Genomic DNA, 13,934 nt, shown 5'->3' with positions numbered 1-13,934 from the left:
TGCACAATGAAGAAAATAACATAAACTTCAACATTAATTTTACAACATTAATGAAATGAAATTATATAAAGGTATAGTCCTCTGACCATTATTATGCATAATATAATTATGTTCTTATGCATGTGTGTAACGTGAAATTGGTTTAGCCACGTAGGCCTACGTAATGGGTGCTGAATTGTTTGGTTTACCAGTAGTTGTGACAGCAAGGAAGTCGTTCACTTATTGTCTTTAATGACCGAGCGTTCGACTTTTTAAGGATCTTTGTCGACAGGTTTCGGTCAGGTTGGTTACTGTAGGCCTATACATATGTGCCTATGTGGCATTTGAAGACTGGAACATAATTGCAAGTTACATAATTATCAAGGATAATGATCATGCTTTACTTAAGTCATATCATTTTCTTTCCTAACCCCATTTTCTTTTTCCCTTCTCACAAACGTCTTACAGCACGTGGTATTTGACGCCCTATGTCAAAATACCTTCAAATTTTCATATTTGTTAGTTATGGTTTGTTGTACACCATGATTTTAAGGTTTTATAAAATAAATCCATGTTCATGCTTCTCTCTTTTTTTTTGGGGGGGGGGGCACCAATAAGCAACTTGATAATTCCTTGGATAGAAAAGTTTAATGTCAAGTCTTAACGTATGCTTTTAATTAGTTTGATTTGACGAAAAACATATTCATTCACTTATTCATGTCTTTGAATTTATTCATCATTTTATGGAGATCAACATCATAATTTGTTAGTAACTCGAACCGATCAATTTAATGTAGTTTTTACCACATGCTTAGCCAGGTGTATTCCGAGGTGTCATTGTTAAATCATTGTAAACTTTGAATTGATTTAGTATTCTTTCCTGAATAGCCTTACTCAATGAAACTCGTCGGTATAGGTTCAGGTATTGTTTTTGTCATCTTAAAAAGAGATATCTCTTTGGTATATACTGGGGAGTTTTCATGTTTTCATTTAGAATCAAATGATACCGCCATTGTCAGCTTTGAGTTTGATTAACTTGAAGGTATGTTTTTAAAAGACTGAGGGTGGTAAAGTAATATTACAATGTTGAGAAAATAAATCAATAAAATCTATACTTTAGCAAATTGACATCCTCATTCGAAAGTACATTAAATTTTATATTGAATGTCCATGAAGTCAGATTTTTCAAGTTTGTATTCTCATTATCCCTTGGACTAACTTCTCCGTTGGTATAACTTCTGTCTTTGATACAAAGTTTAATGTCATGCATTTTATGTATGATTTTACACTATTAAAATGGTATCATTGTCAGTCTTTGTTTTTTCACAGTTTTACTATAACATGTATTGTTCTGAAAATTATGCCTGATACGAACACTTCTTCATAATACCAAAGTCTGATGCAATTCACTAAACTTTCCGTGAGCTTCTTTTAACTCTGAACGAATGAGTGTGTCTTCGCCTCTTTACATTTCTTACTCAGAACAGAACAAGGCACACAGCTTATCAAAAAGTACATTTTCTGTCGTTTACCATAGCGTTACAACATATTCGAACACACATGTTGAAATATCAGGTAATTATTGTTTTCAAGTTGTTGTTGGTCAAGAACAGTTTTGTTATTCTTTATTTCCATTATCATTATGTGTAGGTCTGTCAACTTTCCACATAGTGTTACTGGAAGTCTGTTTTTCGCCATGTGACACTTGAACGGCTTAATGCATGTATAAATTTGCTTTGTGAGTGCGTACCAATATCTCCATAATAGATTGATTTATAAATATCGAATTCCGTAACTGGTCTATAGCCTTTTGTCAAAGCCCTGTCGCTGTAACGGACGAGCGAATCGAGTCCAGCCGAGCGCAACAACGCAACCCCACTCGGCTGGGCTCTCTTCACCATACAGCTAAAGGGCCTTGACAAAAGGCTATAACTGGTCTTACAGGGTGACTACAAAACCTCCCGTTTGGAAAACATGGCTTAACAGGTAGAAGTTTAAGAAGATAATTCCTTTTTAGACTATGCCTGATTCAGTTCTGTATACCGATACTCAGTGGCGTATCTAGGGGGGGGCAAGGGGGGCACGTGCCCCGGGCGCCACTCCTTGGGGGCGCAAAAAAAAAAGAAGAAGAAAAAAAAAGAAAAAAAACGAAGAAAAAAAAAACGAAAAAAGAAAAGAAGAAGAAGAAGAAGAAGAAACTCACCGGAAAGGGGGGGGGGGGGGGGGAGAATGGTGGGGGGGGGGGGGGGGGGGCAGAAAACCAAATCAAAAAAAGATCAAAACAAAACATAACGATGACTCGGACAAAATGACAATGTTTATTGTGTTCACACAAGAATTCTATGTAAGCTGAAATACAATTTTCGGCTCGCTCGCTGCGCTCACTCTCTAAATTTTATATAGAAGAAGAAGGTAAGAACAAAATTTGATGATGAAGCCGACAAAATAACAATGTCTATTTTGTTCACACATGTCATTTTATATTTAGCAGACAAAATGTTTCACTGAGCAGCGGCTGCAATTTCTTTCGTTCTGAAGCGATCGCCAATTGGATCAAAAGAAGGCGCCAACGGTTCCGAACATACGGGGGGGGGGGGGCGCCAAAAAAATCAAACAAGATAAGAACAAAACGTAATGATGACGTGGAAATATACAAATTTCGGCTCACTCGCTCGTACTAATTTAGAGTATTTCTTCAAGCCCTCAGTTTGTTGGTAAAAATCGTTATCTATAAGGCCGTCACTATACATTGTATCTTGATTAGAATTGTAAGATTTGATAAGCAAAAAATGACAAGAGTTCCATGTTTTGTAAGCTGAAATACAAAAATTTTCGGCTCGCTCGCTGCGCTCGCTCGCCAAAATTTATCAAAACAAAAAGGAGATAAGAACAAAACGTGATGATGATGACGCGGAAATATACAAATTTCGCCTCACTCGCTCGTACTAATTTAGAGTATTTCTTCAATTCCTTAGTTTGTTGGTAAAAATCGTTATCTATAAGGCCGTCACTATACATTGTGTCTTGATTAGAATTGTAAGATTTGATAAGCAAAAAATGACAAGAGTTCCATGTTTTGTAAGCTGAAATACAAAAATTTTCGGATCGCTCGCTGCGCTCGCTCGCCAAAATTTATCAAAATAAAAAGGAGATAAGAACAAAACGTGATGATGATGCGGAAGTATACAAATTGCGGCTCACTCGCTCGTACTAATTCAGAGTTATTTTTTCAAGTCTTCAGTTTGTTGGTAAAAATTAAGGCCGTCACTATACATTGTATCTTGATTAGAATTGTAAGATTTGATAAGCAAAATGACAAGAGTTCCATGTTTTGTAAGCTGAAATACAAAAATTTTCGGCTCGCTCGAGGCTCTCGCTCGCCAAAATTTATCAAAATTAAAAAGGAGATAAGAACAAAACGTGATGATGACGCGGAAATATACAAATTTCGGCTCACTCGCGCGTACATGGGGGGGGGGGGCATTAGCTGTTAAAAGCTACTGAAATCCTTGCTTCTGATTGGCTGAAAGCAAATTTTGTGCAACAAGTTGTCGGACAAAATGCTTCATGAAATGCCCCTCTGGTTAAGAATATTTTTTAAAGTGCTCGGTTTGTTGGTATAGATAAATCGTTATATACAAGGCCGTCACTATCTTGATTAGAATTGTACGATTTGATAAGCAAAAAATGACAAGAATTCCATGTTTTGTCAGCTGAAATACACAAATTTTCGGCTCGCTCGCTGCGCTCGCTCGCCAAAATTTATCAAAATTCATTACATTTAAATCACCCTCAAAAGACCCCTTTTAAGGGCTTGAAAAGCATATCATGTGGACTTTGCTTAAAGTCTCTACCGGGAAGGGGTTGGGGTTTAACACTAGTCTTTTTCAGAAATTAGGGGCGCAATTTTCGCGCTTGCCCCGGGCGCCGTTTTCCCTAGATACGCCACTGCCGATACTGTATAAAACACATGTTAATTAGCACTAGCATGGACGTGAGTGGGACGTTTGAATCCTCATTTCTATAACATTCTGAGATATTGTAGTTTTAAATGAGTGATTGTTTGTGCACACTCTTCATTGGGAGTTTAGAATTAAATCGGGTTTTTTTTTTTTGGGGGGGGGGGGGGGCAAGACGTTAACACCAGGTTTAATATCATATGTATATGGAGGTAATCAATGTGTATTTGTGAATGTTTTTGTGTGTATATACTCACTTGGGTGTGTGTTTGTAGAAATATAATTCCTTTGTAGGGGGCCTATCTGCTTATTAAAAAGTATATGAGAATATAAAAGCTGTGTATATTTGTTAGTGGGTGAATTATGATGAGTTATATATTGTTTACATTTGGGTGTGCAACAATGTGTCACCCTCGTAATTTTTTTTTGCGTGTATTGCAGTGTGTGCACTCGAATATTGAGAAGCACTTTAAGCTTTAAACATAATTTTAAAATATTCTTCAACTTTAGTTTTGATGATAGATACAATACTCTAACACAGTTTATCTCCAAGATGACGTTTTTACCCCAGACATTCTACCTCTGACATTTTTACACCTAATCGTTGATAATGGTTTATACCATACTTTACGACTGTACGATGTGCATTGACTTCGGCAGGCGCATTACATGACAGAAGAAAGCAATATTGCTGTTTTTTCCATCACCAGAAATGTCGTTATCTATCGTGCAAACAATTAAACGATGGTAGTGATTGTGTGAATGTCTCGGTCGTAAAAAAGAAAAAGAAATGATGTATCGGAAGTCAATATAATCAAATGACACTGATGAGCAACCCTGGATATCTAAACAAACAAAACGAAAGGCATGACAATGTGCTGGCTGATTTAAAGTTAAAAAAATCACTGACGTTTATATGACATGAGATGACAGGAAAAGAGGGTAGCTCTTATAAAGTGTTTTGTGTTGCTTCGTTTCGTTTTGGCTTTTGTTTGTTCGTCTGTTTGTTTGTTTGTTTGTCGTTGTTTTTGACGACAATAAATTAATATTATGACAACTTGTGCAAAGTTAGCACCAGGAAGGAAAGGGACTCATAATAAGATGAATGAAGTAACATAGCGAGGGACAAAAGCTCAAGAGTTACAATTACCTCTTTCCTGAATTCAAGAGCAAATGCACATAGGAGGAGGGTTAGGGTGGGATTTCACGGAGCACGCGAACGATTTGCGAAGGACGCGAATGGCAAAATCCAGCATTCGTATTTTAGTCTGCAAAAGATCGCCAAACGAACGTGAGGGTTCGGAAGCGTCGTCAATTGTTCGCGAATGTCGTTTTTACTTCGGCGATGATTTTAAAAAAGTTTGAAATTTTTTGCGAACCTTTTCCGCACACTTGGTCGTGATTTGCTCGTGAATTGTTCTCGAAAGTGTCTTTAAAGCCTCGTCATATGCGCAAGACCTTCGCAAGACACGCGCGGTGTTCGCAAAATGTTCGTGAAACCCCAAACAGACTCCGAAACTTTGGAGAATGTCTCGCGTATGTTACGCGAAATCTGCGAAGTTTTTCCGATCATTTTACGACGTAATCGCAAACTGTTCGCGTACCTTTTGAGACATTCTCGTGTGACTGTGAGTTTTGATGTAGAAAAATCAATATTAGGGATTTTTTTTTTGTCTGAAAAATTTTCACTTTGACTCAGTTTTAGTGTTCTGTCTGTATTCGCTGAATCTATTGTGGACTTGAGGAAATTTCGTCTTTGAAAGGTTCTATTCTGGCAATCTCTTACAGACAGGCCACCCAATTTTTATATCATACCTCCCATTTAATTCCCAAGGGTGCTATTTATGTTTCATTTCATTTCATTTCATTTCATTTAAGTTATGTTTTATTTGCTGATGATACCAGTGTATTTTGTAAAGGCTCAGATCCATGTAAACTGTTTGATATTGTTAATAGACAATTGTGTAATATTAGTGATTGGATGGAAGCCAATAAGTTGATTTTGAATATAGATAAAACTCATTATATTTTATTTGGTATGCGAATTATAACAGACCACAATTTGCAATTGTATTTTAAGAATATGAAAATAGATAAAGTTGTAAGCACAAAATTTTTAGGAGTAATTATAGATGAAAGATTATCTTGGAATTATCATATTGATTACATAGCCAGTATTATATCAAAAAACATAGGGGTTTTGTATAAATTACAGTATCTTCCTAGAAATGTCCTTAAAATGTTGTATTATTCTTTGATTTCACCACATATTAATTACTGCAATATTGTGTGGGGATTCACTTTTAATAAGAATATTGATCGAATACATAAATTACAAAAACGGGGAGTGCGTTTAATAACCAATTCAACATATGCTTCCCCCAGTTTACCTCTGTTTTTAGAAACTCAAATATTACCCATTCAAGATTTAATTTCATTAGAGTCTGCAATATTCATGTTTAAACTTAATAATAGTTTTCTCCCTGATGTATTCTCTGATTATTTTACTCTCAATAGTTCAATTCATGATTATAACACCAGAAACGCTCAAAGTATTCATCCCCCATTAAATCGCACATCTTGTACGCAGTCATCAATATTTTACAAAGGTACTATTTTATGGAATAATTTAAATATAGTTTTCAGGATCAGTAAGACCGTAAGACAATTTAAAAGATTGTATAAACAACATCTTTTTGATGCAATTAAGTTACAAGTTGAGGAATAGTTAAATATGGAGTTTTCTTCTTTTCTTCTCTACTTTCATATCTACACGTATCCGTTTTTTTATTGATTCAAGTTGAAAATCTTATCGTATTTTGCATTCATGTTTGTTTCAACTCAGTTACAAACCAATGATTATAAATGATTACATATATTTACATCACAATATTTCTTAAGGGATCATTTTCAATAAGCCTACTTTGTGCTTCTCATGATTCCGCCACTATCATATTTGACACTATGTATTTTTGTTTGTTTGTTTGTCTGTCTGTTTGTTTTTTTATGCAAAGTTTGTAAACCAATTATGAAAGTGGAAATAAATGAAATGAAATGAAATGAACGTTTGGCGCACGTTTGGGGATGTATGACCTATACGTTTTCTACAAATAAAAATCGTACCATACATCTAAACATCAAACAATCATTAACAACTACAGTAACAAAAGAAATTAAAGACTACCAAAGAAAAAGACATGTTTGATATACAAAAAAAAATCGCAGAATAAACTTAATAATTATATTAATCTAAAGTATGCAAAATTTCATTTGAACTGTATATAGAGATTATGTGTTAGAGGAACTGCAAAAAAAAAAATGAAATGCTTTACTAGTGGAGATAGGTCCTAGGGAAAAAAAAATGTAGGCAAGCACACGATAGAGAAATGAGAGAAAAAGAAAGGAGAATAGAGGAACGAAAAAAAAAATCAACTTAAGACAGCTTCCACCACTCCTTGGGTACATTTTCTCCCATGATTATTGAACATTTTTCGTTGTTCGCATTTCCGTCGCGTGTTCTTCGTGTACGTAACATGCTGTACTTTAGCAATGATACACACGACATTCGCACATACGTCGTGGAAACTTCGCGCAAATTGCGCAAGAATAGTTTTCGGCTTCATTGTCGGAACACATTCGGAGAAAAACTTTTCCGAATGTTGGATTTTGTCATTCGCGTCCTTCGCAAATCGTTCGCGTGCTCCGTGAAATCCCACCCTACAGCATGATGGTTGATAAAATGCCGCCTGGTACCCTGATTCATGAAAGGACGTATATACTTGGAAAGAGCTGGATTCTTGTTGCAACTGACTGACAAACTGCCCTACATTGACCCATCAGTGTTTTGGTCTTATCCACTAGACCACCGAGCTTCCGTCCGACAGCCAGTGCTGGTTCTAATCCTTTTAGCATGAAGCGAGTACTGCGTAATTATTCAGATTCATCAAAATTTTTCCATCAAGTTGTTTTTATTGGAAACTGCTTGACAAGTTGCTCTCCATCGAGGTAAATACCGCTGCATTGATCAATGTTTAAGTAGTAGACATGACATTAAATAATGGGCATACGTATTCGAGCAAGATTCGAACCTACGACCTCCTGGTCTCCGGGCAGGCATCTTATCCACTTAGACGACCGAACTTCTGACACCCAGCCACTGGCAACAAGTACTTGTTCTATTTACGTCGATGAAAGGTGATTCGCCAATCAATTGCAATATCAACAACAATTCTACAGAAGAATTTCATGAAATTCAATAATTACGAAATATCAGCTGCAGGCTAGGGATAAGAACCAGCACTGGCTGTCGGGTTGAAGTCCGGTGGTTCAAGATCAAATTCAAGTTCAAATTTATTTGCGTTTTTACACAGTAATTGTATAGGCTATACATTTTACTTTCTACAGAGATAATGCATGTGAATTGAACATAGTAATCAAAAATAATTGCAACCTTACCGTAACAACTCATTGTAACGGGTGCTGAAGTAATCAAAGTGAATACCAATATACACTGCGTACAAAAACTGAGGGACCCATTGATCAGACAATGCTCGTAGAGTGTGAGCCCCTCTGGAAAAAAAAATCAGATTGATTAAAATAGAATCGATTGAAACTGCAACAACAGCAACAAAAATATTTGGCAGCCCACTGTTAAAGACACAGACGGAATAACATATTACGTACACAAAAGCAACAACAAACAAACGGACAAATATGAAACGAGACTGGGACAGCAACAAGACTTCTTTATACATGGAAAAGACAGACTTGACGACACGATAGGAAACAAGACTGGCATGACAACGAGATAACAAAATAAACAGGAACGCAACATGCGTTGTTGTTTTTAATGTATGCCTCTTAATGAAAATTGTATTTTTTTATATTGTAAACTGACTGTTTTGGGTGCACCAGGTGGGTTGGGGAGGATGACCTGAGGGCTCAAGTCATAGTTGGCTCTTTCCAGATCCGGGCTGCCCAACCTGGTGCACCCTTACCACTCCAGTGTATGTTCTGATTTCGAGAAAAAAAAATGTAATATTGATATTTGTGATTTAAAGCCGAACAAATAATAATAATCATAATAATTTAGGAAGAAAAAAATTAACAAAAATCCAGCTTTCCCTTATATCCAAAACAGATCGTATACTTCTCGGAAATGAGCTCTTCTTCAATCTCTTTTGCATGAATGTATAGGAAAAGCAGATTTAATGTCGTGATTCAAGGAATTCCAGTAATTTGGACCAGTATGAATAAGTGTGTTCTCAGCTATCTGCATAAAATCGTTCGAAGAAGTGGTAAGTGAAACTCATCGGACCGTCGAGTGGGATAATTATGGGATTATTTACTTTTGAGGAACAAACAATCAAAAATAAAAGGGAGTAAACTGTTATCATACATGTATATAAATTAACCTTAGTTAAACAAGAACATAATTTTCTTAATAAACCTGTATCTTATTAGAGGCAAACAATATACATTGTATGTGAACGTCCAGGAGAAGAGCAAATGATACGACGGAATTTCTCTAGAGCCAACAACGCAGGCAGGGCATGATGATTTTTCAGAATCAGCGAGTGTGTTATCCATTTTAAAGCTGTAATGTGTTTTAGCATAGGTTTCTAGAAGGGTATGGTACCTACGCCTGAAAATTACTACTTTTTTGCCTTTCCTGGTTATGAAAGAAAATTTGCAATCCTTAGGTAAGTTTTGTTGTCTTTTTTTAGAATATGAGAAAATAAGCAATTAAAAATAAAACTCCAGAATGTGCTGAATCACATTATAACTGATCCGAAACCTGTTTGCGTGTTTGACTGCTCTTTGACCACAGAGCAAGACCGGGACCCCGTTTCATAAAACTTGTTATCAATGACAAGTTGTCAAAAGGATTAAACAATGAAATTTTGTCCATTTATTCACCTTTGTGGCTTTACTCCCTCTGTCATTTGAAGTTGGAATTGAAAGAAAATTATCATTTTTCCCCTTATCTTATCTTATCCTCCTTATCTTAAAGTGTAGATTTAGCACCTCTGGGAAAGGAATGTAAATTTGGTTCTTCATTATTGAAAGAAAGCGAAAATGTATCATATCCGGCAAGTCCGGATAGCAGGAGGAAAATGATAAGTTTTAATCTTTTTTTTTTTGGCAGTTGATAATCATACGATATGGATTTCGGGCTGAATGCTACGGATGTGACTGTCGTATGGATCACAGAATCAACTGTGCTGTCTACGACAACGCCAAATATTTCTAGTAATGGCACCACTGTCAGTCCTCCAAACGGTGGAGTCAATCTAACCTTGGCGTCACAGATCTTGGCCGTTATCTCACTGGTACTGCTGATGTTGTCAATGGGCGTGACCATTAACTTCAAGGACATTAAAGAAGCGGTTTGTAGACCATATACATCATTGAGCAAAATCCTTCCGTTTTGAATAAAATCATTTTCATTTTCGCAATACCTCCTGAACGACAGGGACACCATTTAGTTTTGTTTAAAAAAAAAGATATTGATGAAGTTATGAATGCAGGTGTATTACCAGCAAATCCCGAGACCTTTGGCCTCGAAATACACACACACACACACACACACACACACACACACATTAACACACACACACACACACATACAAAGCAAACACCATGGTATTTCTCACTTCGGAAATGTTTGAAGATATGCAAGATGATATAGGTCACTGTATTTTCATGCATGGTCCAAGCAAAGAGACGCATCATAGACGTCAAAGCAAAAATAGTACAAGCAGAGGATCTGGAAGCAAGACTACTATCTCATTGGCTCTTGGAACATTTCTCTTTCAAAGCTGGCGTAAATATTCATCAATGAATGTTACACGCCTTAAATTTAAAATAATAACAACATAACAACAACTTCCCTCGTACAGTTTCGTCATCCTGCCGGAATTTTCATCGGCATGGCGTCACAGTTTGTACTGATGCCTCTCATCGGGTTCTGCCTCGGCCTGGCCTTGAAACTTGACGCGGCCGGCGCCATATCGGTCCTCATACTTGCATGCTGCCCTGGTGGAACTTTTTCAAATGTCTTCACATACGTGACGAATGGGGACGTGTGCTTGAGGTGATATTCATCTGCTTTAATAGTCTCTTAATTCATGCAATTGCAGTCTTTCAGAAGACATAAGCATATTCCATTTTGTGATATTCTTTCCTTTTCAGTTATTGTTGCTTTGATTTTCGTCAGTCTTATACAAAGTAATTGAAATAGTTGCACGTCTTTGTTAATCATCACTATCTCTGTATCTTTTCATCGTAGAAAACGATATATATTTTGAAAAATTATCCCGACCACGGCTCATAGACACGATAATTACTTTTGTGTAATGCCCTCATCTGTAAGACATCTTCTCCTGCTGTTTAATCAAATGAAGGGGAGGAAAGAGAAGTATGAAAGAGTGCACGTTGTAATAAGAAATTCTGTGCCTGAATTTCTATTTACACACACGCTCACATCATTCTCTTTGTCAGTGTTTCCATGACAACGATTTCCACAGTCGCCGCCCTAGGGATGATGCCCCTAAATCTTTTTATCTACTCTCGGGTGTGGACCAGTGAGTCAGCGGTGATTCCTTACCTTGATATTTTTACAAACTTCATCACTATTCTGATCCCCGCAGCCTTCGGAGTGTTCTTGAACTGGTGGAAGAAAGAATGGTCGACTTGGATTACACGGGTGAGTTAAAGTGGATAGGTTCACCTTTTAAGATGATTCTAAAATAATCACTGCGCAGTACTCCAATTGTACTAGAATATAGATCCACAGGAAAGTAATGTGATACCCATGATACTCATTTCTCACAACTATCTTTAAAAAAAGAAAAGTTTTTTCACCCGTCCGTACCCTATTATATGCATCAGTATCAGAGTTGTACAGGGCGTTCCCTTCACAGAAAGGGTAAAGCTGACAGACGTATAAGAATCGCAGAATTAGCATTGCCATTTGAATAACATCATTCACCTGTGAAAAGGTCATCGGTATATTGTTTCAGAAGATCTTCTGAAAGTTTTTGTTTTTCGCACAGTTCTTCAAAAACAAAATCCTTCTATAATTTCAACTTTGGTATCGTGAGTTATGTGTGATGACAGATAAAGCAATGGAATATTTCAAAGAAGAAAAAAAATAAGGCATGGTAGTTTTGAAAGTTGATGATTCTGATATCGAGACATATCTTTTAAGGCTAGATTGAAAACTACGTTACTGTCAGATTACAATCTATGAACATAGCTTCTGAATATAGATTTTAGTTTTGCTTTATCACCTTTCTTTTCCTGTAAATTTGATTAAAAACTACAACAAATATGAGCAATGTTTCTGTGTCTATCATTTAATTTCATTCTCACTATCTTCAGCATCACCACCATCACTTTCATCTTCATTATCACATTTTTCCACATCGTTACCCTGTCATCATCATCATCATCATCATCATCATAATTCACTTTACTTTTATTCGTATCTATGCACTATAATATAAAACATAATGCATTTACAGTTTATTATATTTTGTAGTATTTCCCCATTCCGCAAACAATATGTGTATTATGTAGATAGGTCCCTGGGCTGCCACGTGTTCAAGCTTTTGCTTGTAGCGGCAATCCTTCTTCCGCATAATTTCTCAGGTAATTATTTGGAAATTTGGTAAATTACGAGTTATATTTTGTTAATGGAATTAATCTACACATCAATTTTCCTTCTTTGAATCATGAACATTGTAATCTGCTTTCAGATATTCTATGTGATATTACTAAAAATAATCTTGATTTATGTATGAAATTGTGTTGGAAGAAAAATAAATGAAGATTTTGTTCGCAAAAACAGTCCATATTTGCCAAATGGAGATATTTGCGATTAAAGGTCAAGAAAAATAGAGAGAATAATGAGAAAATTTTTGCCTTTTTTGACCATAACTTCAAAAATGTACCTTTATATGTAGTGACCAATATATCATGTAAAAGGTGTTATTTTGTACTTTATGACAGAGACCGTACTCTAAAATCTTCAAAAATGGACTTAACGGTTTTTGCCAACAAACTCTTCAAATCAAACAAACAAACAATAAAAACGATCCGGATTGATCTATGCTCACTGACGTTCTCTCACTTACACATCAGGTATCCTTGACTCTTGCGCTTCTCATTGGGATCGGGTCCCTTGCCTTCCCCATAATGCTGAATCCCAATTTCTACAAAGCTGGATGGGGATTGTGGCTGTGTTCCATCCTTCTTCCCGCCCTGGGCTTCGCCATGGGCTACGGGTTCGCCCTCTTGCTCCGACAGCCTCACGCCAAGTGCCGTGCTATCGCCTTCGAGACCGGCTCGCAGAACGTAGAATTTGCCTTGACGGTAACCCTCCTCTCCTTCGCCGATTCGCCTCTCTTCCCAGACATGCTCTTCTACCCGATTCTCTATCTGCTTTTGATCCATCTCGAGCCAGCTTTACTGATCGGGTTATACAAATGGATTATACATATGCGAAAAGGCAAAGGTGCAGATGCTGAAGACAACATTGAAATAGTTAGAGTCAAGGTCAATGAACAGGAGGCCAGTGGCCCAGAGGTGACGAGCAAAATTGGCAACTCAGTTTACACTCAGGAGGTAGCAACAGAAATTACAACCATTTCAAAATAATGCATAATGAGGAAAATAACATAAACTTCAACATTAATTGTACAACATCAATTAAATGAAATTATATAAAGGTATAGTCCTCTGAGCATTATTATGCATAATATAATTATGTTATTATGCATATGTCTAACGTGAAATTGGTTCGGCCACGTAGGCCTGCGTTATTGTTCACTTATTGTCTTTAATGACCGAGTGTTCAACTTTTTACGGATTTTCGTCGACAGCTTTCGGTCAGGTTGGTTACTGTAGTCCTATATATATGTGCCTATATGTGGCAGTTGAAGACTGTAACATAACTGCAAATTTTCACATAATTATCAAGGATAATGATCA

The 13,934-nt window shown here is 36.6% G+C and overlaps 1 protein-coding gene across 1 annotated transcript; it reads left to right on the top strand.

The window, feature by feature from the left end:
* Positions 1-10,102: 10,102 nt before the first annotated feature.
* LOC139715723 (ileal sodium/bile acid cotransporter-like) lies at positions 10,103-13,601 on the top strand. Its single transcript, XM_071627276.1, has 4 exons — positions 10,103-10,327; positions 10,841-11,034; positions 11,442-11,646; positions 13,086-13,601. The coding sequence occupies exons 1-4, from the start codon at positions 10,103-10,105 to the stop codon at positions 13,599-13,601; spliced, it is 1,140 nt and encodes a 379-aa protein (XP_071483377.1).
* Positions 13,602-13,934: the final 333 nt, after the last annotated feature.

Source organism: Diadema antillarum, unplaced genomic scaffold (genome assembly GCF_040938485.1).
Source record: "Diadema antillarum isolate AM-2024a unplaced genomic scaffold, OU_Dant_1.0 scf00000006, whole genome shotgun sequence".
Lineage (NCBI taxonomy): Eukaryota > Metazoa > Echinodermata > Echinoidea > Diadematoida > Diadematidae > Diadema > Diadema antillarum.
The sequence above is the reverse complement of the archived record's forward strand: the minus strand, read 5'-3'. Positions and strand labels throughout refer to the sequence as shown.

Excerpts from the sequence above, each read along its gene's own strand:
- LOC139715723 (XM_071627276.1), top strand. The coding sequence starts at position 10,103 with ATGGATTTCGGGCTGAATGCTACGGATGTGACTGTCGTATGGATCACA. Across the intron at positions 11,035-11,441 it reads AATGGGGACGTGTGCTTGAG|TGTTTCCATGACAACGATTT; the intron begins GTGATATTCATC and ends TCTCTTTGTCAG. Across the intron at positions 11,647-13,085 it reads GGTCGACTTGGATTACACGG|GTATCCTTGACTCTTGCGCT; the intron begins GTGAGTTAAAGT and ends CTTACACATCAG.